The sequence below is a fragment of the Rutidosis leptorrhynchoides genome, chromosome 3, assembly GCF_046630445.1.
Source record: "Rutidosis leptorrhynchoides isolate AG116_Rl617_1_P2 chromosome 3, CSIRO_AGI_Rlap_v1, whole genome shotgun sequence".
NCBI lineage: Eukaryota > Viridiplantae > Streptophyta > Magnoliopsida > Asterales > Asteraceae > Rutidosis > Rutidosis leptorrhynchoides.
Genome location: NC_092335.1, coordinates 686,551,387 through 686,575,852, shown reverse-complemented (window position 1 = coordinate 686,575,852; position 24,466 = coordinate 686,551,387). Strand labels below are relative to the sequence as shown.

At 33.6% G+C, this 24,466-nt stretch overlaps 2 protein-coding genes across 2 annotated transcripts; one reads left to right on the top strand and one right to left on the bottom strand.

Annotated features, from left to right (window-relative positions):
- The first annotated feature begins 556 nt into the window (after positions 1-556).
- LOC139899471 (uncharacterized) lies at positions 557-4,139 on the top strand. The gene is made up of 7 exons (XM_071882297.1): positions 557-1,158; positions 2,075-2,144; positions 2,403-2,458; positions 2,821-2,896; positions 3,046-3,082; positions 3,311-3,425; positions 3,730-4,139. The coding sequence occupies exons 1-7, from the start codon at positions 833-835 to the stop codon at positions 3,953-3,955; spliced, it is 906 nt and encodes a 301-aa protein (XP_071738398.1). The 5' UTR covers positions 557-832; the 3' UTR covers positions 3,956-4,139.
- A 575-nt stretch (positions 4,140-4,714) lies between these two features.
- On the bottom strand, positions 4,715-5,665 carry LOC139902705 (universal stress protein PHOS32-like). Its single transcript, XM_071885308.1, has 2 exons — positions 5,196-5,665; positions 4,715-4,970 (listed from the first exon to the last, which is right to left on the bottom strand). The coding sequence occupies exons 1-2, from the start codon at positions 5,663-5,665 to the stop codon at positions 4,817-4,819; spliced, it is 624 nt and encodes a 207-aa protein (XP_071741409.1). The 3' UTR covers positions 4,715-4,816.
- Between the last annotated feature and the right edge of the window lie 18,801 nt (positions 5,666-24,466).

Sequence of the window (24,466 nt, the reverse complement as noted above, 5' to 3'; positions counted from 1 at the left end):
AAAGTTAGTAAACATAAATGATAGTTAGGCGACAGTGTCGACCATATATAATTTAGGTGGCAGAGCCAACCATATAATAAGAACAATACAAATGCACTAAGAACTTAATAAAAATTAGTAGTTCAAAATGTTAGTAGTCCAAAGTTTGATATATTCGAGTCTGAAAATTATTAATAATTTCATACCTTGATCAGTGACTCGTGATCGTTTGAGATATCCTTTGATTACACTAAGCTCTTCGTGCTGATAACGTGTTATAATTCAGTAGGCTTATAACTACCTTTAATGGTTATAAGAACAAAGAGAGAAAAAGAGAGAAGAGAGAAGAAATATTGATATTGATATTTCAAGAGAAATGGTACACCTTAAATGGTTACCATACATGTCTATTTATAGTATAAAATATTACTATGCAAGAAATATAATAATAATAAAATTAACATCCAATTTAGATATTTTATAACACAATCTAGATATTTTATAACAGGGATATCATATATCATACTTGTTGCATTAGGCAAAAAATTGAATTAATTAAATGCTTTTTGAAAAATTACATCAACCTCTCACGTGTCTCACATTCTCAGTTATATGACCGACCTTCACCGGCTCTCCTGTCACAAACAAGCACGATGATCGGCTATTCACTTTAACTGCCGTAATCCGTCTTTGTCTACCACCGCATCGCGCCTCACCGTCGAACCATCCTCGTTACCGGATAATCGTTGCGAACCTTCTTACGGTTACACCCCCCCTCCGGACGTATCTAACTCATCCCGAATCCCTAAAATTGATCTCCTCAGATCTCACAATCAAATTCGCTTAAATAACAATGGAATCAAACACGTTATCATCATCATCATCAACTGATATTGTCGTGGAAGAATTCAACAAAACAAAGAAAGATTGGGATGATGCGTATTTACAAACCCTAGCTCACATTCAAGCAATTGAAAATTACGGCAAAAAATCAAGTGATGATAATGATAATAAAAAGAAGGAATCTTTGCAGAGATTGAATGGTCTTGCTCAAGATGGAATTGCTACATTGACTACTGCGCAATTCAATCTTGACCTTTTGACACCACAACTTCCATCTGATGATCATATTGAAAATGCCCAATTCACTCTTCAATCTTGGAGTAAACAAATTCAAAGGTTCGTTTCAAATTTCCCATTTTACTTTTTTCCCCTTAAATTTTGGCAATTGAGTTGTTATTAGCCTGTTTGGTTTCTACCATTCTTAGTGGAAATCTTGTTTTATTGTTTATTAGTATTAGTATTAGTATTTGATATTTAATAGGTAGATAGCATTGCCATTTGAAATTGATGTGATACAGAACCATTTGGATTGTATTTTTATCTCTAATGGATTAAAAGATGTATCCAAAATAAGCACCACTTTACCATTTAATAATTAGTCGACGTCCCCCTCTAAAATATTTTAAAATGTAGATGCGTTCGAATACTTTTATTAGTGGTTAATTGTATCAAGCTATAAGTAGTTGAAATACGTATTCCCCAATCACCCTCATTAGCAGTTGTTTGTAGTTGTAATAATCGTGTTTCGTAAAGTTTGATTATGTAAATTTACGTTTCATGACTCCTAAATAATGTGATAATCAGAATCAGTTTTGTTGCAGTAAATCGTCAATTCATTAACTGATGATTTGACCTTATATAATTAGATGGTTATGATCAGTTTCTCTATCACCAAACACTAGAAACTGACTATCTACACTTTGAAAAGATAATAGTTAGATAATCATAATCCTATGTAAATACGATCTCAAACATCCCCATAGCATATGGAAGTATATATCAAGATTACACGTATATAACTATGTAAATCTTGTTTTCGCGTTTCCTTGTTTCACTGTACTGTTTGAAGTTCATTATTTTGCAAAGGTGAATGATTATTGTAGAACTTTTTAATAGTTAGATGGTTAATGGATTTAAACGTTGGATGATTCTATTAATGAGTTCTAGAATGACCATTAAGAAATGAAATGTTTGTCAGCTATACCATATACATGTGATTTAGTTACAATAACAATGAATTCTTTTTTTTTAGTCTACGGTCAAGTTTGAGAAATGCTAATCTACAAGCAAAGGCTAACATGAGGAAAGCGGCCCAGGAAGAGGTAATCAATATTTATTTCATCTTTTTCCCTAACCAAGATTGGAGCTTTTACCGTTTTACTCCATCTATTTCTTCTTTCTATTCGGTTGTTTGCTTATATAAATGTGTCAATCGCTTTTAATTACAGCTTGAGATCATATGAATAAAGTTCAAAATTAACTTATATTAAATTTAAGATAAATGTTAACAACAAAAGTATTAACAACAAAAGTATTATGATTACTCAAATGAAAGTTAAAGTTCTTATATATGTGATCAGAGGGAGCTTCTCTTAGGAGGTGGAGAAGAGTCCACAGTCCGAAGACGTAATTTACAGTATGTAGTTCTTTCTCTATATTCCTTACGTTTATTTTGTCACTTTTAGGAATATTTATTACAGTATATATTAATTGATTGTTGATGAGGACTTCATTAGAACAGCTTATGTATATACCTGATAACGAGAACAACCCTCAAGTTCAATGCTATTGTACAATTGATTGATTTAAAGATATAAAAACGACTCCCTTTTATACTAACCTACCGTGCATCAACTAACTCTCACATTCCGAACTAATGCTAATGGTTTAACCGCTAAGAATCTGACACGTGGACCTTTATTTAGCTAACTACAGTAAGACGTAAATTGACCAATATAAATAGCCATAACTGTTAACAAATGCTAAAACTAACATCAGGACAAAAGCTGGAATGACATCTGCTGCAGAGAGCATTACAGAAAGTCTCCGTCGTACAAGGCAGATGATGGTTCAGGTATTTATCGTTTACATTTTGTGGCGTATACCTTTAATATCAAATATTAATTATTACGGAGTAATATAACTAAGAAAAAAAGTAGAATCTTTATTTGACTTTAAGTTATGATGTACACTATGGCTTGCTCATTTGTTAGTTATTTACAGGAGGTTGAACGTAGTGGAAGCACACTCATGGCTTTTGGTATGTCTCATCTTATTATTATTATCTTTAGTAAATTTTTTACCACAACTTAATTCTTTTTTAATATATTTAGGATTTTTATGTATGTGTTTAAAATATATCTACGGTTAAAAGTCAACGTTGGTCAACGCCCGTCTCTCGCGACCTTGAATGGAAGTATTCGTTGGTATGGTACTTTCCTCGCTGAAATATAATCAAAGCAATAATTTTTTGTTTTGTTGAATGCAGAGGAATCAACAGGAGTGTTGAAGAAAGCAGAAAGCGAATACAAGGGTCATAGATCATTACTGATGCGCACTCGTAACTTACTTTCTACCATGAAGCGCCAAGATGTTCTTGACAGGTTGGTTGGACAATTCATTAGTTTATTGCTGAAGGTGGAAAAATGGGTCATTTTGGTGATTTGGGTACATATCAAAACGGGTTCGAGTCAAAACTTGTAATTATTTGATACTGGTCAAATGGGTCAGGTCAACCCATCAATGTAATTATTTGATACTGGTCAAAACTTGTATTATTTGACCCATCAGAGATAAAGTTCAACTCATTTTTAAGTAAGTGGGTTGAAATTTCCATCTTTAGTTGAACCTTTTTGTGATTATCCTTTTCAAACTAGTTTCTAAAAAGTGCAATTTTATGTTGGGCAGGATTATACTTATTACGGGATTCGTGTTGTTCTCCCTAGCTGTTCTATATGTAGTTTCAAAGAGAATTGGAATACTAAAGTTGCAGAGAAAGGTAATAGGTGCAATTAAAGCAGGTATGGCTGCTGGAGATGCAGAAGTTGCCATTAATCACCTTGCTCAAGTCAATGAACCTGCACTTCCAGATGTTGACTTTGATTTAGGACAGCCAATGCATGATGAACTTTAAATATATATAATCACAAATCACGAATGAACATAAAAATACAAGTTTAACATGTATATTCTCAAATGACGGGATGCTTTTGCCATCAGTTTGCCAGGTTTATTAGTAGTGCAATTGTTAGTGTTTGTTTCTAGCTTGTGTTGTTGTTACTATCATACTTGTTCTATTTAGCTTTGAATTTTTGAGATCAAACGCAATATTCTGTGTCGGTTGAAATTGTTTTTTATGCTTTTTGCTAACAATTATCCGTCATTATGTTATGTGTTAATTGCTAAAAAAGGTAATGCTCTTTGATCTATTTTGAATAACCAGCTTTGTTTAAGCGATAACGACCTGTAGGCTTATGACTTTAGGTCCTCTGTAAAATGCTAACGTGAGAGATGACGACATACATTTGAAAGTGATGATTGTCTGACGAATAAAATAAAGAATAAATCACTTGCAATAAGTTTACTAACAAGTCTATACAAGATGATGTGGACTAAAAGGTGTACCAATCTAGTGTTCCTATTCGTATCTGACTACTTGTACATGTTATCATGTTACGTTTAAACTTGCAATTCAGTTTTTGATTCAAGGTCAACATAAGCATCTTCCGAGTTCAAGTCATAACACCGAGACATTATGGACAGAAATCTTGATGTATATGTGGAGGATATGTCTAAGATTCATGCAAAAATATTAACACGAGTGTTTGATATATACAGTTAAGTTCTGTATCATATGTTCTGTTTTTCGTCTCATTATGAGAGAATTCAGATAAAAATGGGACAAGTGAAAATAGTTGCAATCTAGCAGAAAACAGAGAAATGAGGTACAGATGATACACACATGAATAAACATGGGAAGTTAAGAAATTGTCGATTATGCTAAGAGCCAAAAATTTCTGTGTGTTTTTGTATGAAGAAGATAGCCTCCTGTTTGCCCTTTTCTTTGCACCGCAACACAAGTGCATATGCTGTGTTCTACTAAATAATCTGCTGTATCTCCTCTTAGTATTGAACCATTCTTCCTTTGCCTGCAACCAAAGTTTGACCAACATTTATGCTTCAATTTCTATTGCGGTTTTGTGGGTCGTACACTTGCATTTGCATGTTAAAAAACAAAATAAAGTTGTGATCTTAATCTTGATCTCATTTATAAAGAAAAATGTAACTATTATAAGCAGACCTTTCTATAGGCGGATCATGGATAATAGATATAGACATAGACATATGTGTTAATAATGAAGGACAAATTAAACCTTAGTATTGCGTTAGATAAACTATGACGCTTCCCTACAACGAGAAGATCAATTCCAAGCATTTTTGTTTGTGATATGATTACACAACTCTTGTCCCTAGCATCCGATTCGATTTTTGCCACTTTCACCTTCAGTTTCGGGTGCACAAGTTCACAAGCATTTTTCATATGGTCAAGAAAGTCAACATTTCTGCCAATACAACCACCACCAACGCCACCATTACAACCACCACTTTCCCTGGCGGCAATGGTGTGTGTTGACGTTGATGGTTGTTTCATGAAACATGAAATTCTGTTCTTCCAAAATGTAGGATTCTCAACATGAAGAAGATATAATATGTCATTCTCAAATATTACATGAGATAAAACATAATGAAGGGCTGCAGCAGACTCACGGGTTGGTTCGGCTACAACCATAATTTTCCGTCGTTGTGCAGCCTTAGCCCCACTATTTGCCACGGAAAACGTCATATTTTTCACCACCTGCCGCCACACCACCGCCTTGGGAGGTGGGAGGGAAGATGGTGGATGAAATGTTTGGATTTATGTCAAAAAGGACAGCCATAAAAAACTTGAGGCCATTGTTTGTGATCAGGAACTTATTTTGCTTAAAAGACACTAAATTGGCAGGGTACGAGTAAATGTAGGGTACATATCATATCTATAATAAGACAACTTTTATGATGACATCAAAATTTTAAAAATTCTACATGGCAAAATTCTAGCCTTTAGATTAGGATCACTTAAATTAATCTCATCCTTTGAAATTGTTGATGTCGTCATTACGGAAAATTAGGGTCGGTTACGGATGTGAATGACACACTTACCCTTGATTCTAAAATCCCTAATTCATATTACTCCATATACATGACAGCACGTAGCGGTTTTCACCCACAGCGTTTCAAAATCAGCCTTTGAAGAAGGTTCCAAATCCTTTTCTTCTATTTTATAAATTCAGTTTCCTTTATTTGATTGTTGTTTTCGTCTTCTTCGGTATTTTTTCTGGTTCGATTGATGTTTATTTTTCTTCGAAATAGGTCTATCAGTTTTTTCCAAGCCCACGAGTTGTTAATCGTTGTGTATTTACATATTTGTTTCTGTTAGTTGTTTGATTGATGTTATTGTCTTCTTCATTGTTCTATTCAAATTTATTGACGTTTATTTTTCCTTAAATTTTGGTTTTGCAGGTTTCTGTTTGAACTTTTTGACCTTCTGCTTTCTGAAACCAGATTATGCGGAAGTTATTGGAAAAACACGTGCCCCAAACCGCCTTCATATTCATTTCTGCTTCATCTTTTTTCAATTTTATCAATGATTACAAGGCTTTGGCTAATGAATATTCCAGGTTTTGTTTCCAATCAAATATATATAATCACTGATTTAGGTAGTCTAGCCTCACAATGGGTCTAGACTTTAGAATATATATTTAAATTTTAATTTTATTTTATACACATTCTCCTGTTCTTTAATAGTTTAATTTGATTTTGTTTTTCTTTTTTGTTCAATGCGATCAAAATCCATGATAATTTAGTGTCTCACTTCAATTTAATCATTTGCATTTCATATTCTCTCCATTTATAGTACGTATACTAAACCCTAGGTTATTGTTCATTTTCAATTAATAGAATTACATATACGTATGTGGTTCCAACTGATTCTGTTTGTTTGATTTAGTAATTTTGTATTATACTATCGATGGTGATGGTGATGATGAAGATGATTATTATTATTATTAATTTATTTTTCATTTAATTATTTACTTTGTTCATGATGCAACCATTACATAAAAATGCATTGTGTCATTTTATGTCAATTTTAGGGATCATGAAATGTAGGTTTAAAGTTATGATATAATTGAGTTATTATGATGTAGGTTGATGAGTTAAACTGGAACTACTCTGTGTTTGTTTATGTAATTCATACAGCTTGAAAATAATCGAATTTTAGAACTTTTCATTTTTGAACATTGTGTTTGTAGTAATTAAGTAGTTGTCTTTACAGTTGAGCTCGGTGAGGTTGTATCTTACTTGCATACGGAACACTCTAGAAGCTGCTATGTGTTTGCAGGTACACAAAGTTACTTTGCATATGAGTGTCCTTTTAAGTTTTACCTGTTGTAATTTGGAGAAGAACTTTGGATCATCCGGTTACATTGTTAGCTGAATTCATGAATTCAATTAACCATTTTGAAAGTATTACGTATAAAGGTTTTTTTTTTATAGAGAATCATCAGGTATTTGTGACTCGTGCACTTATATTCTACTTACACCTAAGTGATATCTGGTTTAAGCAATGCTAATTTTAGATCTGAATGTGTACATTATCTTATTGGATCTTATTCGTGCAGAATTTCCCTTGTCAAGAAGTTGAAAGACATAACAACCCGAAGTTGAGATGAAGTATGTAGCTGATACATGAATTCATTTTCTTTTCAGTTTTAATACATAATGCTCATATTCATATTCATTTTCTGTTATATTTTCTTTCCAATATTAATATATATCAAATCGTTTTAAATGGCTTCTCTTCCATTTTCAGGACCAGCCCGGAACTTCTGCTCAATCCTGTAAGAAAAAGCACTTGGTACTTTATATGAAGTTAGTATGGTTTTAAGCAATATCTGTAAACAAGTATCCTCTTAAATTTTACGACATGCTATAGAGTTTCACTTTTTCAGCAAGCCAAAATTTGCTTCCATGTTTTAATATGAAAATATATTTATGTGATGAATTTTTATTTTATGGTTTTCTTGATAGGTAAAGCAAGCTGACGAGCTTGAAAACATCCTAACCAAAAAGTTTCTTAGATTGTTGTCAATGAGAGCAGAAGTTTTTCAAGTCTTAAGGAGAAAGCAGTACAGGTATGTATACATTAACACCTTTAAAATGAAGAGTTGGTCCCTTTTTCATGTTAGACATTGAATAATGTGCTAATGGAATTTATAACGAATGTGTTTTGTATTATATGAATGATACAATTTACAGTACGTACAAGGTTGTATATATATAGATTACATTTGAATTAACTAGGCTAATAAGTAGCAGTATAGTTGATGGTGTATCTTCACTAAGTATAGAGGAGAGTTAGTTGAGATATGATGACTAGATAATCACACTATGTAGATGCACCGATAATTATAAACCAAATTTTTTCTTAAAGTATTAAATTTTGTTTGTACTGCTGATTATTTATGTGATTGTATCTATAAGCAGCTATAGAAGTACAGATTATTTATTTTGGCCATTGAGTTATACAAGTTAGAAAAACATTCAGCAAAAGTGGAAACATGTCGAAAGTCGCCCAAGCTATACTCTTAATGTATGTAACATTTTAAATCGCTTTAGATTTGATTGAAGTTATTATATTTATGTCTGAATCGTATTTGCCTCTGTGAATGTTTGTAAACAACATTAAGTTTTTCTTCTTTTTTTTATTTGAAGAAATCACATTTCGGGTCTACCTGATCTGACTCGACCCATACCCACGCAAAATATTTAGCCGTCGGACACATTACTTAACTGACCCGAACAGCCTGTTTACATGCCTCTGTGTGAACGCAAGAACAATGCTCAACAAATCACATCGAATACTCTTTTCTTTAGTCTTTCACATATTTATTGTTTTGACTTCACCTATTGAGAAACTGAATCGGTAATAGTATAATCTAATATATGAGTAACCTTTTATTTTAAGTCTTAAATTTTATTATTATGTATAATATGTGCCAAGGCATTGACACTTTATGACCCCAGTTTTCTTTTTTTTATCTTTTCCTAGGGGTATGATTTTAGTTTTCTTATCACTAATTACCACTGTGAATAGATGCAGAAACACAAGCTTATTGACTTCATTGTGCAATTCATGGAAGTAAGATATATCATCTATTGGTATTTACTTATGCTTTAATATACAACATTGTGCAAATCATGCAAAAATAAGTTTTCGACAGTGTTGTTCTATTGATGACATTTTTTTATGCTCATCACATCTTTTTGAAATTTCCGTTCTATGGGGCCTGCTATATTGGTTCAGTTTACTTGACTTGGAAAAAATTGAAAACTTGTGTGATTGACTTGGTTTTCAGGATATTGATAAAAAGACAAGTGAACTGAAACTATCTATGAACGTGTTTAATCACTGATTTATTTTGGGGAAAGTTATATAGCAACGACGAAGAATTTATTAGTTACATTGCAAAAATGATGTCTTTACTTGCCTTGTCGGATTTTTTAGACGGATTTCAGTGTGTTCTTTCATTTACTCGATCAGTTTCAAAAAATGGGTTCATTTATGTCATTATCAGGGGCGGATTTGAGGGCGTGCAACACGTGCGCTTGTACCGGGCCTATAATCCCAAGGGGCCCATAATAAAAAAATATGCAGTACTAATGAAAAACTTAACATAATTTTTGTATATGCAAAAGGCACATTTTTTTGTTGATTGAACAGGGCCTATATGAAAAATTGAAATCGACGGGACGCCCCTGGTCATTATCTGTTTCTTTCTTTTGCAAAGTACTTTTTCTTATTCGTTTGATCTTTTATTAAAATATTTAATATTTTAATATTTTGATGAATAAACTTATTATAGGTGATGCTAGAGGATGTAGGTGGCAAAAAGTTTGTGTAGTTATCAATTTTGGAGCTTACTACCTTGTGGGGATGGTATTCATACGTTAACATTTGGTGCTTTGCCCCCTTCTTTTGTTTATATTTTTAACATTTTACACATATCGTAAAATTTTGGGATTCGCCACTGGTCCTATATATCGTAAATACCGCACTTTGCAGTTTTTACATGTAAATGAGTGACGCAATTCGCCACATGCAAACGTGTATTTGCTAATGAAGTTTGGTTGTGTTTTAGGGTTTATGAATCGGCATCATATGTGCACTTTCTGTACAAATTGTGCGATTAACTTGTATATTTGCTTTACTGAACGATTGTTAGGGAAAAAATAACACTTATGAGCAGTTCTTTACATTTTAGTATATAAGATAATAACTTATTAAGAATATATTTTTAAAATCATACATGATAAAATGTCCGCGAATGCGCGAGTTTTATTTAAAAAACAAGTCATAAACTTCAAAGAACTTTTTACTTAAAAAGAAAGAAATCTCCGAAAGATGTAGCATATAATAACAAGTTTGCACACAAACAATAGCGGGTCAGTGCCTACGTGGCAGTTTGTGTGTATCCACATCATCACATCCATTTACATCATGGTTAAACAACTCCCCATCATGACTTTTCTTCCGGAACTAAACTGTCACATCAGCACATGGCGGATCCAATGTATTAAGAGAGAGAGAGGGAGGGGGGGTGGAGTTGCCCGCCTCCGGTGGATTTCGAAATTTTAGTGCAAATTTTTTGGATTTTTCGATTTTGCTCCCGGTGGAAAAAAAATTTGCCCCGAACCATTCATATTTTGCCCCAAAACCTCCATATTTTGCCCCAAAACCTTCGTATTTTGCCCAAAACATTCGTATTTTGCTCAAAAAACTCTATATTTTGCCCCAAAACTTTATATTTTGCGGAAAAAAAATTCCCTACTTTTTAAAAAAAAAATTCACCCCCGGTGAAAAATTTTCTTGGATCCGCCACTACTCAGTACTTCCTCACAGGACTAGGACTACAGAATGTTTGAACCCGTGTCACCACCAGTGGCGGAACTAGAAACTTTTTTCACCTGGGGCAAATGTTTTTTTCAAAAGTGTAGCAACTTTTTAGGCAAAATATGAAGTTTTTTGACAAAATACGGATGTTTTTGTGCAAAATGCGGAGTTTTTTGGGCAAAATACGAAGGTTTTGGGCAAATTGTGGAGTTTTTTGGGCAAAACACAGAGGTTTTTAGACAAAATATGAAGATTTTTGAGTTAATTACGTAAGTTTTTGAGCATAATATGCAGGCTTTAGGGGCAATATGCGAAGACTTTTGGGCAGGAAAAAAATCCACTGAGAACAAAATAAAAAATCTAAAATTTTTGCATTTAAAATTTCAAATTCACTGGAGGCGGGCGCCCCCGCCTGCCCCTTACTAGTTACGCCGATGGTCACCACCTGTCTTATAGTAAGTGGGACCCACCATATTAATTAATCAAACCATAGTACAAATATTTATGTAAAATGTGCAACCGATGATTTTCCGATAAATTTGATTTTGTTTGAACTTAGCAATAATGGTGTGATCTTTTAAGTTTTAATAACAGATGTTTAAAGTTCCGAAACAAACTATTATATAGATATTTACATAATTATTACATTCATTTTCCAAATGATTTTTTGCAATGTGCAATAGCTGCTTGAATAGAATGATCTCTCAAGTAAAACGAGTTCCTTCTTTCATCATGATCATGCATTGGGGACGATTTAATCGATACCGGACAACTTTTGCTTCCCGCCAATTGTTTTGATCTTCGAGTAATTCTAATATTCTTCATAACCACATCCAACATCTTACTGAAACTATAAAAATTCATTCTTCTTGACGATTTTTCCTCTTCTCTGTTTTGATTTGGAATGTTTATATTAGCGACAGTATTGTAATTAGTGTCACTTTTGCAAGTCATATGATTACACTTTCTTTGCATTTCTACTTTGTTTAGCTTGTGACCAATGCAAGGTTTCTTGGTCTTTTTCTTGACTATGTCTGTAGGCGACGGCTTTAGTCGACGAGATTCATTTAGTGACGAACGTAACATGCTCTTAATGGATCTTAGTTTTACAATGAACTTCCTTATCCCACCAAACTTGGATGAATTCCTGTCAAGATTAATATAAGCGGTAATTGTTCTATCTACAGAATAAATTGATAGGAATAGGAATGCATTTTCTTACATTAAAAATTACATTAATGGTCCAATATTTATGCCAATTTTCAGAAATTGTCCCTCCAATTTTTTCTTTTTCTATTTTCAGTCCAGTAACTAAATGTAGTTTTCTAGACAGTCTTCATACATCAAACATCAACCTAAGTTGACATACCACTATATATTCTACATATACTAAAGGAGGTGACTTTTTTTGTCGTTTAATGCAAAATCATGTCGTTTTGTTCAAATTATATTATATTATACATATATTAAAGGAGCCGAGTTATTTTGTCGTTTAATGCAAAACCAAAGTCATTTTGTTCAATTTATATTTATATTTATACATATACTATAGGACGTGAGTTTTCTTTTTGTCGTTTAATGCTAAACCAAATGTCATTTTGTTAGAAACAACAAATTTGCCAAGTAATAAGTATATGTTCTTTTAATGTTATCAAATTTCCATTGGTTTTGTTTAAATTTTTTTATTATTATTTTTATTAATAATAACAACATGCTATTTTTAAAAAAACTTTTATTGAAAATATTTGCTCCCTCCGTTCCAATTTAATAGTCCACAGACAAGAATCACACAGTTTTAAGAAATTTCACTAACTCCATTACCCAGTAATAAAATATATTCTCTCTCCATTATAACCTAGTTTATAGAATTGAAATACAAAGTGGACTATTAATTTGAGACATCTAAAAATAGAATCAGACCTATTAAATTGGGATGGAGAGAGTATATTTATTTTTAAATTTTGATTTTTCATTCCGATTTAATAGTTTAATTTTTCTGTTTGAGTTGGCCCAAATTAACAATCTATTTTCATAAAGTTTTTCTATTTTCCGCTCAATTTATTCTATAAAAGTAATATCGACTCTATGACGAACCTTGATATATAGTCACACAACTAACATAAATGAGAAAAATTGTGCAAATTATGATTAAAGGAACGTGAAGTTGAAATTGAGCTCATGACCTTCGATTTATATACAATGTCTCTCAGTTACTAGGTTATCATCGCGAAGACCTACTTAATTTATTTATTTATAAAGGGTATTCTATATAGTCAATTTGATGGAAAGGGGAACTATTTAAGATTTTAAGTTACTAAAGTGAACTTTTGAACTAATAATGAAAGAAAAGGTTGAGTCACGGTTTCTATATTTTCGTTTAACCACAAGGACCATTAATGTAATTTACTTTTTTTTTTTTTTTTTTTTTTTTTTATTAATCACGCATGAACCGACCAACAAAATTTAATAAGTTTATATGAAGACTATGTTGATTGAAACATATAATTTCAATATGTGAAAAATGAATATTTTTTACTACGAAAGAATACAAAAGAAAACAAAACGACAACCATATGTACTTAAACTAAAAAGGAAGTAGAAGACGGCAAGCATTTTGTCTTTTAAAATTTGATTTATTTAATAATGGTAAATGGTCAAGTGTGCTATCATGCATGTCAAAACATTGTCAAGCGTGTTATTAGGTAACTCCTCTGATCAAGAGGTTAGGTTCAAGTTTATAGGTAGACACTTTGAAAATATTCATGGGAAAATTTTATATAAGGTTGTGTAAGTTGTCTTCAAATGAAAATTTTAATTATGCAAGTAGAGGCTGGATTTTTTTCTTCCCTGTTATTCTTTGAAAATTTTGTTTTAAAGATGCAGTTCGACAAGTTAATAACCATTACAAGATAGCCGGTGATTGTTGTTCTAATATACTTGCAAGAAACTTTTAGGTTCAAATTTCATTATGTGTAACACATCTTAGGTAGCTAAGGAAATAGTTGGAAACATTCACAAGATTATGATATTAAATTACATATAGATTATGATATTAAACTACATATATCTGAGTACAAATTGTCACGCTCTCAACCATCATAAGATACGGCTAGTGGTTGAAGCTCTGCGTTCTTTGCAACATGTCTCAGGTTCAAATCATGTATATGACGAATATTTTTTTGTAGCCATAAAAGTGTTGGAAACAGCCCAAAAGTAATCCTGCTAGTTGCAATTAGAGTATACCTTTTACCCTTCTAAATTGTTATGCTCGGTCTGTCTTTTCGTTTGGGAGGTTATTGTTCTTTTTTTTTTTTTTTTTTTGCCTGATTTGTTACTCTGTTGATTTGTAAAAAATTAAACATAACTACCTCAACCTATTCAATTATAAGCAAATAAAGTGAAAAGATGAAGTTTATGCATGATACATGTAGAAAAAGACTATGTCAGAGATATGTTACCGAGTTCTAGTGAGTTCACATTGATTTTTGTTGAATGTTCTTAACCGAGTTGCTTGTTGGCCTTCAATAGAAGTCTGAAAAACGTATGGTGAAACCAACCCTTTATGACACCGTGGGTTACTCGCTTTTTGTAATATTTCTTTGTAATTCAAAGAACTATTAGCTTTGTTGTGATGATTATAATATCTTTTATGAGCAATATCCATCACGTGAGTTGTTACAATATTGGATGTGGTTATAGGCTGTTCGTGGTGGTGAAACGGATGATTGGAGGTGGGACTAGGGGTGATACGATGAGGTAATGAAAAGCAAAATTCAAGTTCTTCATTTGCATCATTTTGATTGGTTTTAGTGATGATCGGTTGTGGCGGTAAAGATATTTCAAAGTAGCTATTTTGTTTAAGGTCGGAGATATGATCTCTGACATGAGAATTACGATCGGGATCGCCATCTTCATTGTCAGAGAAAAGACATGCTCTTGAAGAGGATGTGGAGAAGGAGAAGGATTCTTGATTCTCCAAGGGTTCCATGTTTGTTCAATATGTTACCAATTCTAAGTTTATAAGGATGTTGCATGAGGCAATGAGGTTCGCTTAAAATTAAGCATATGAAAATGGATAATATTTATATTTATATTTAGTTCTTGTTTTTCTTTAATTAAAATATGAACCATAATTAATAATACGTCATCCGGATACCGTATAAAAACCTATTGAATAAGTATATTCTACAAGAAGCCAGTCCCCATAAACGTTAATAAAGGCCATAAATTTAAGCATGATTGCGCTTAGAGCCGGATTGCATCCAGAGTTATCTTACAGGCAGCGGTCAACGCGTAAGACTATTATGACGTGGCATCATGCGTCATTCATTAAGAAAGTCACGTACACATCAGGCTCCAGATATTCCAGGTTTGACTAGTCAACTCCGAGTCTTAAGGGTTGACCGGCCAATTAGGTTGTGACGCGTGTCATATGGAAGTCAAGCCTTGGACTTTGTTTATAAATAGGAAACTTGGGCCTATGTTATTGGGACACTTGGAACGATTGTCGAAACATATATTTTCTCTCTAAAAAGGAGTTTCTCTTAGAAGGTTGACCAAGCAAGACATCTGGACTAGACTCAAGTAGCTTTCGAATTCGGTAGATCATCGTTAATCGGAGAGCGTCTTCCGATAAACCATTTACCATATTAACGTGATCTAGACTTGCACTCGTATCATATCCATTGTGTCCGGAATAAATACGATCAATAATCAATCTATTTGAAGCATATATAATCAAACAAAGAACATATTATTATTTTAATTAGCATGGAACAAATCATAATGATGTAATTATGATGATTGATATACTTTTATTGCTTTATTTATTCAAAACCTTGTTTAGCAGTCGCTGGTGGTAAATCATAGAGTAGATTTTAGACGTACATGAGGACAAATGAAAAAATATAGATATGTTTTGGCTGAATTTATAAAGAAAAACCGGTAGATAGTAGTATAAATAGATATGTTTTAGCTGAATTTATAAAGAAAAACCGGTAGATAGTAGTATAAATAGATATGTTTTTTAGCTGAATATATAAAGAAATACCGGTAGATAGGAGTATAATTTTACATATTTAATTTAGACGATGGCAGATAAAAACATTTGCATAAATATAGAAAATCACACAAAAAAGACAAATGTACAATAATGAATGATTTATCAATGTAACCTTCCAACCCGGCCGATTATGATATATTTAATTATTAATTATATCGTTATTGTTATTATTATTGGAATTTGAATTTGAATGTAAACCAAAAGAAACCTTATTTTACGTTGCATTTGTCCATATTGATCCACGTAGGATTTATGTCGAAGAATCTTTCCAAATTTTGTTTCGTATGTTGTGAAATAAACTAATTGAACCAAGTGCATCCAAAGTTCTAGTATAACGTTTTGATTATATTAGGATTAAGGCCAACGACATAGCATTATAGGAGTAGGGAGGGGCTGTGCTGCCCCCACAATAAAAATGAAATTGACGCATCTTAAGTAACGAGTATTTTAATTTTTTTCCAATTAAATCGGATTTTGTATGAAGAGTACATGATCAAAATGGTGGGTACTCGCTAGGTAATACTGTTAGCAGTCGTAATGAGGCTTGGATTTTATGTGGGGATTTCAACGAGGTTCGGGACCAATCCGAAAGATTTAATTGTGTGTTCTCTGGTTATAGAGCAAAATGTTTTAACGATTTTATTTAATCGTGCGAACTTATTGATATTCCGCTTGGTGGAAGGATCTACACTCGAGTCAGTGATGATGGAATTAAGTTTAGTAAATTAGATCGATTTCTTGTTAACGAAAAGTTCAATTGCCTTTGGGATTGTTTGGCAGCGGTGGTACTTGAAAGAACCAAATCGGACCACTGTCCTATTATTTTAAAAGATGAAGAAAAGAACTTTGGGCCAAAACCATTTAAAATTTGCGATGCATGGTTTGAAGATGTAGAGTTCAATAAGACTGTCAAGGATTCGTGGGCTAATTCAGATTACAATGGGCCTAGACCTGATCGTAAGTTCATGGCCAAATTAAAAAAACGTCAAAGCAGAATTGAGATCCTGGAGCAAGATTAAATTCGGAAAGATTGACATGGAAATAGGCCTTCATAAGTTTGTTGCAAACTCTCTCGAACTAAGCAACAACCCTTAATGATACTGAACTTGAGCTATGGAAAAATGCTAGGAAACTGTGGCTGGAAAAAGAGAATACGAAGGCTAGCATGGTTAAAAAAAAGGCGCGAATTCGGTGGGCTCTCGAGGGGGACGAGAACTCAAAATTTTCTCACTCCATCATTCGTAATAGGTACAACAAATCCAATATCCGAGGACTCAATATAGAAGGATTATGGAATGAAAATCCGCATGATATCAAACGAGAGGCGTTTAATCATTTTAAGCGTATTTTTGAGGAACCAGACTCGATGAGACCTTCGATGGAAGGGCTGTTATATCCCTCGATTTCTTCAGATGAAGCTGTAGCTCTTGAATGTCCTATAACCGAATCTGAAATTCATGAAGCTATATTAGAGTGTAGAAGTACGAAAGCCCCTGGCCCGGACGGCTTTAATATGCGCTTCTTTAAAAAGTTTTGGGATATTGTTAAAGAGGACTTGGTTGAGGCAATTAAATGGTTTTGGGAACATGGTGAAATCTCGAGAGGGTGTAATGCGTCTTTTGTTACACTCGCATCAAAGAAGTCGGATCCGGTTGGGCTTGGTGACTTTCCTCCAATTAGCTTAAATGGTAGCTATTATAAGATTGTAGCCAAGATTCTATCAAACCGTCTTCGAAAGGTATTACCTAACTTGGTGAGCTCGGAGCAAAGTGCCTTTTTAAAAGGTCGTTTTATTCTTGATGGCGCTTTAATTGCAAATGAAACTATTGATTTCCTCAAATTCAAAAAAAGGAAAGGTGTTAATTTTAAGGTTGATTTCGAAAAGGCCTTTGATAACCTCAATTGGAACTTCTTGTTGGATGTTATGAGAAGCATGGGGTTCGGAAGCAAATGGATCAAATGGATTTCTTCATGCCTTATGTCGGCCTCCATTTCCATTTTGATCAACGGGTCGCCAACGGATGAATTTCTTTTGGGTAGGGGCGTTCGACAGGGTGATCCGCTATCACCTTTTCTTTTCCTCTTAGCGGCAGAGGGTTTGAATATTATTACTAAAGCGGCCATTGAAAGAGGTTTATTCAAAGGGGTTGAAGTTGGGGAGGATAAAGTTTTAGTCTCACACCTACAATATGCGGATGATACTATCTTTTTCAGGGAATGTGGAAGAACTAATGCACTTAACCTCCGTAACCTTCTTAAGTGCTTTGAACTATCTTCGGGGTTAAAAGTCAACTTTCAAAAAAGTTGCTTATACGGGGTGGGGGTGGACTTTGAAGAAGTAAGCCGTACCGCTAGACATATTGGTCGCAGAGTGGGGAAATTCCCCTTTATTTACCTAGGGTTACCAATCGGGGCTAAAATGAATAAGTTGAATATTTGGGACCCGGTTCTTGAAAAATTTAAAAATAGGCTTTCGAGTTGGAAAATGTGTTCGTTATCCTTTGAAGGAAGATTGTAACTAATCAAATCGGTTCTTAATAGTCTCCCGTTGTACTACTTTTCGTTACTTCGTGCTCCACCATGTGTGTTAAAATCTCTTGAGAAAGTGAGGAGAGCGTTCTTTTGGGGAAACTCGGGTTCGGGGAAAAAATTACTTGGGTTAAATGGGAAAATGTTATACACAAATTCGGGAATGGGGATTAAATATCGGGACTTTAAAAGGGAAAAACTTGGCCTTGTTGGGGAAATGGTGGTGGAAGTTCAAAATCGAAACTGATTCCTTTTGGGCCAAAATTATTCGTAGTATTTATGAGTTGGGTGGTGGATTAGTGGATGAGGATGGTTTATTACGTTCTCCGCCATTAAGTCTTTGGCGTAACATTATAAGTGCAGGTTACTCAATGGATGAGCTTCAGGTGGCGTTTCGGAGCTCCTTTATCAAGACCATTGGTGACGGTGGGTCGACTTCATTCTGGACCGAGCATTGATTTGGAGAGGACAAATTGTGTATTCTTTATCCATGTTTATACAGGTTAGAAATGCAGCAGTCGGCAAGTGTTCGGGATCGTGTTAAAAAAAGAAGCAGGTGACATCATTACTTCGTGGAATTGGTCAAGGAACCCGTCGGGCAGAACTGCATCTGAACTTGTTTCGCTGACTGATCTGTTACGGGCTTACGACTTCAACAGTGGTAGCAAACCAGATTCTTGGAGTTGGGTGCTTGATCCTAAAGGCTTCTTCACTGTCAAAAAACTCACATCCTTAATCAATGATCAGGTTCTATGTCAATTCAGCTAGAATCAACCTACAATACGTAACATTCTAGTTCCAAAAAAGGTTGAAATCTTCATTTGGAGACTTCTTAAAAAACGGGTACCGGTTAAAGTGGAACTTGACAAGAGGGGTATCGATCTACACTCGGTGAGATGCCCGCTTTGTGATGAAGATTTGGAAACTATTGACCACTCCTTCATTCAATGCAAGCAAGTGATCGAAGTGTGGGTGCGCGTTCATAATTGGTGGGGTGTTAACTGTAGTGACCCGAATTTTTTCATGTTTATATATATTAATTGAGATTGATATTTACATGATTAAATGTTTCCAACATGTTAAGCAATCAAACTTGTTAAGACTTGATTAATTGAAATATGTTTCATATAGACAATTGACCACCCAAGTTGACCGGTGATTCACGAACGTTAAAACTTGTAAAAACTATATGATGACATATATATGGATATATATATAGTTAACATGATACTATGATAAGTAAACATATCATTAAGTATATTAACAATGAACTACATATGTAAAAACAAGACTACTAACTTAATGATTTTTAAACGAGACATATATGTAACGATTATCGTTGTAAAGACATTTAATGTATATATATCATATTAAGAGATATTCATACATGATAATATCATGATAATATAATAATTTAAAATCTCATTTGATATTATAAACATTGGGTTAACAACATTTAACAAGATCGTTAACCTAAAGGTTTCAAAACAACACTTACATGTAACGACTAACGATGACTTAACGACTCAGTTAAAATGTATATACATGTAGTGTTTTAATATGTATTTATACACTTTTGAAAGACTTCAATACACTTATCAAAATACTTCTACTTAACAAAAATGCTTACAATTACATCCTCGTTCAGTTTCATCAACAATTCTACTCGTATGCACCCGTATTCGTACTCGTACAATACACAGCTTTTAGATGTATGTACTATTGGTATATACACTCCAATGATCAGCTCTTAGCAGCCCATGTGAGTCACCTAAAACATGTAGAAACCATCATTTGGCAACTAGCATGAAATATCTCATAAAATTACAAAAATATGAGTAATCATTCATGACTTATTTACATGAAAACAAAATTACATATCCTTTATATCTAATCCATACACCAACGACCAAAAACACCTATAAATACTTTCATTCTTCAATTTTCTTCATCTAATTGATCTCTCTCAAGTTCTATCTTCAAGTTCTAAGTGTTCTTCATATATTCTACAAGTTCTAGTTACATAAAATCAAGAATACTTTCAAGTTTGCTAGCTCACTTCCAATCTTGTAAGGTAATCATCCAACCTCAAGAAATCTTTGTTTCTTACAGTAGGTTATCATTCTAATACAAGGTAATAATCATATTCAAACTTTGGTTCAATTTCTATAACTATAACAATCTTATTTCAAGTGATGATCTTACTTGAACTTGTTTTCGTGTCATGATTCTGCTTCAAGAACTTCGAGCCATCCAAGGATTCGTTGAAGCTAGATCCATTTTTCTCTTTTCCAGTAGGTTTATTCAAGGAACTTAAGGTAGTAATGATGTTCATAACATCATTCGATTCATACATATAAAGCTATCTTATTCGAAGGTTTAAACTTGTAATCACTAGAACATAGTTTAGTTAATTCTAAACTTGTTCGCAAACAAACGTTAATCCTTCTAACTTGACTTTTAAAATCAACTAAACACATGTTCTATATCTATATGATATGCTAACTTAATGATTTAAAACCTGGAAACATGAAAAACACCGTAAAACCGGATTTACGCCGTCGTAGTAACACCGCGGGCTGTTTTGGGTTAGTTAATTAAAAACTATGATAAACTTTGATTTAAAAGTTGTTATTCTGAGAAAATGATTTTTATTATGAACATAAAACTATATCCAAAAATTATGGTTAAACTCAAAGTGGAAGTATGTTTTCTAAAATGGTCATCTAGACGTCGTTCTTTCGACTGAAATGACTACCTTTACAAAAACGACTTGTAACTTATTTTTCAGACTATAAACCTATACTTTTTCTGTTTAGATTCATAAAATAGAGTTCAATATGAAACCATAGCAATTTGATTCACTCAAAACGGATTTAAAATGAAGAAGTTATGGGTAAAACAAGATTGGATAATTTTTCTCATTTTAGCTACGTGAAAATTGGTAACAAATCTATTCCAACCATAACTTAATCAACTTGTATTGTATATTATGTAATCTTGAGATACCATAGACACGTATACAATGTTTCAACCTATCATGTCGACACATCTATATATATTTCGGAACAACCATAGACACTCTATATGTGAATGTTGGAGTTAGCTATACAGGGTTGAGGTTGATTCTAATATATATATAGTTTGAGTTGTGATCAATACTGAGATACGTATACACTGGGTCGTAGATTGATTCAAGATAATATTTATCGATTTATTTCTGTACATCTAACTGTGGACAACTAGTTGTAGGTTACTAACGAGGACAGCTGACTTAATAAACTTAAAACATCAAAATATCTTAAAAGTGTTGTAAATATATTTTGAACATACTTTGATATATATGTATATATTTTTATAGGTTCGTGAATCAACCTGTAACGACCCGTCAAAATTGCTATTGACGCGGCACGTTAATCATTGATTCCACAGTGAGGTTTTGACCTCTATATGATACGTTTTGATAAAATATTGCATTCATTAAAATAAGTGACTTTCTAAACATAGAAAGTTATAAACATGTGGGCGAGTGCTTAGGTATAAGAAAAACCCCGAAATACATAAGTCTTTAATTTACAGGTTGACATCACAGTCCAGTTATTTATTACACAACGCAGTTTTATTTTGAATGCAATAAACTTTGTACAAAGCATGAGAGACTCCATGCAGGCAACAAGCACATCACAGCGGAAGCATTCTAAGGACCTGAGAATAAAACATGCTAAAAAGTCAACACGAATGTTGGTGAGTTATAGGTTTAATTGCTCGAGTCATAAACATATATAAAGATAGACCACAAGATTTCATCAAAAGTTTATCAATAGATTCTACGTAACAGAGCACCCTGGTAACTAAACTTAACGCTATAGTGATAATTACCCCATTCGTTTTAATACACGCAAACCAACGTGTCTTAAACTCAAATAACATACGTCCGTTAAAAGGCTAGCGCTCTAGCTCGGACGGGGATGTCAAGCCCTATGAATCCATATACAATTATTCGCGCCCACCAGTCCATATCCTATGTACTGGCAGCTACTAGTTACCAAAGCTAAGGGATTTTCGGTTTAACTCAGTGTAGAATTTAGTATGTACTTGTGTCTTATTGCGTTTAAAATAAATTGCATGTATTCTCAGCCAAAAAATATTTAAAGTATTTAAAAAAAAGGGAGACTATAAACTCACAGTTCAATATTGAGACTCAATATTGTAAGAAAATTTCGTAGACGTAATGATGGTAGACGATCGTATGATTGGCCTTGGATTCAAGAACAATACCCCGAACAATACCCAATATTTCCTTAGCTTAAAGCGGTTTGAAACCCGAATTAAAAACACCCTCGTATATATCTTATTATTATTAAACTTAAATTTAAAATTATAATTATAATATAAATATTAATATTGAGAGATAATTATGTGTGAAATTCATCGTCGAACAAACTGCGTATTTATAGTACTTTACGATTTACTGTAGCTCATGCGATCGCATGAGTTTTCAGTGTTTTTGCCATGCGATCGCATGGCCGCCTTTCCCGTTTTGTTTGCTAGTTCGTCGACATCAAATAGTATTTACTGTAGCAAATAGTGTTTACTGTAGCAAATAGTGTTTTACTGTAGCAAATAGTGTTTACTGTAGCAAATAGTATTTTACTGTAGCAAATCACTGTAGCACTGTAGCAAAATACGGTTTCACTGTAGCAAATAGTGTTTTACTGTAGCAAATAGTGTTTTACTGTAGCAAATAGTGTTTTACTGTAGGAAAGTCGTTTTTACTTGTACATATATATATACATACATATAATTGTTCATGAATCGTCAAGAGTAGTCAACGATAATTGTATATATGAAACAGTTCTAAAATTTTTGAGACTCAATCTAACAGACTTTGTTTAACGTGTCAAAATAATAAATCGTATAGAGAATTGGTTTAAATAAGTCGAAATTTTCCGGGTCATCACATAACCTCCCCGTTAAAGAAAATTTCGTCCCGAAATTTTGAGTAGTACCTGTTTTATGAGCGATATCAGTGAACAAATGTGGATACTTTTGCTTCATTTGATCCTCACGTTCCCAAGTAAACTCGGGTCCTCGTCTAGCGTTCCAACGAACTCTAACTATCGGTATTTTGCTTTGTTTTAATTGTTTGACCTCACGATCCATGATTTCAACAGGTTCTTCGACAAAATGGAGTTTATCATTGATTCGTATTTCATCAAGAGGAATTACGACATCCTCTTCAGCTAAACATTTCTTCAAATTTGACACGTGAAATGTGTCGTGAACACTACTAAGTTCTTGTGGTAGCTTTAATCGATAAGCAACTGCTCCAATTCTTTCGGTGATTTCAAAGGGTCCTACGTACCTAGGACTTAGCTTTCCTCGTTTACCGAATCGTACAACGCCTATCCAGGGTGACACCTTCAACATGACTTTGTCGCCCACTTGAAATTCTAGCGGTTTTCTTCTTACATCCGCATAACTCTTTTGGCGACTCATGGCCGTTTTCAATCGCTGTTGTATTTGAATGATCTTTTCGGTGGTTTCATGAATAATTTCTGGTCCAGTAAGTTGTCTTTCTCCTACTTCACTCCAACAGATAGGAGATCTGCACTTTCTACCGTAAAGTGCTTCAAATGGCGCTGCGTTGATGCTCGTATGATAGCTGTTATTGTATGAAAATTCTGCCAACGGTAAGTGTAGATCCCAACTGGTTCCAAAGTCAATCACGCATGCACGTAACATGTCTTCCAATGTTTGTATTGTTCTTTCACTTTGACCATCTGTCTGTGGGTGATAAGCGGTGCTCATATCTAATCGAGTTCCCAATGCTTTTTGTAATGACTGCCAGAAACGTGACGTGAATCGGGTGTCGCGATCAGATATGATAGAGATGGGTACACCATGCCTGGAAACTACTTCCTTCAAATATAGGCGTGCTAATTTCTCCATACTATCTGTCTCCTTTATTGGTAGAAAGTGAGCTGATTTAGTTAGACGATCAACTATCACCCAAATAGTATCATGACTACTTGCAGTCCTTGGCAATTTCGTAATGAAAT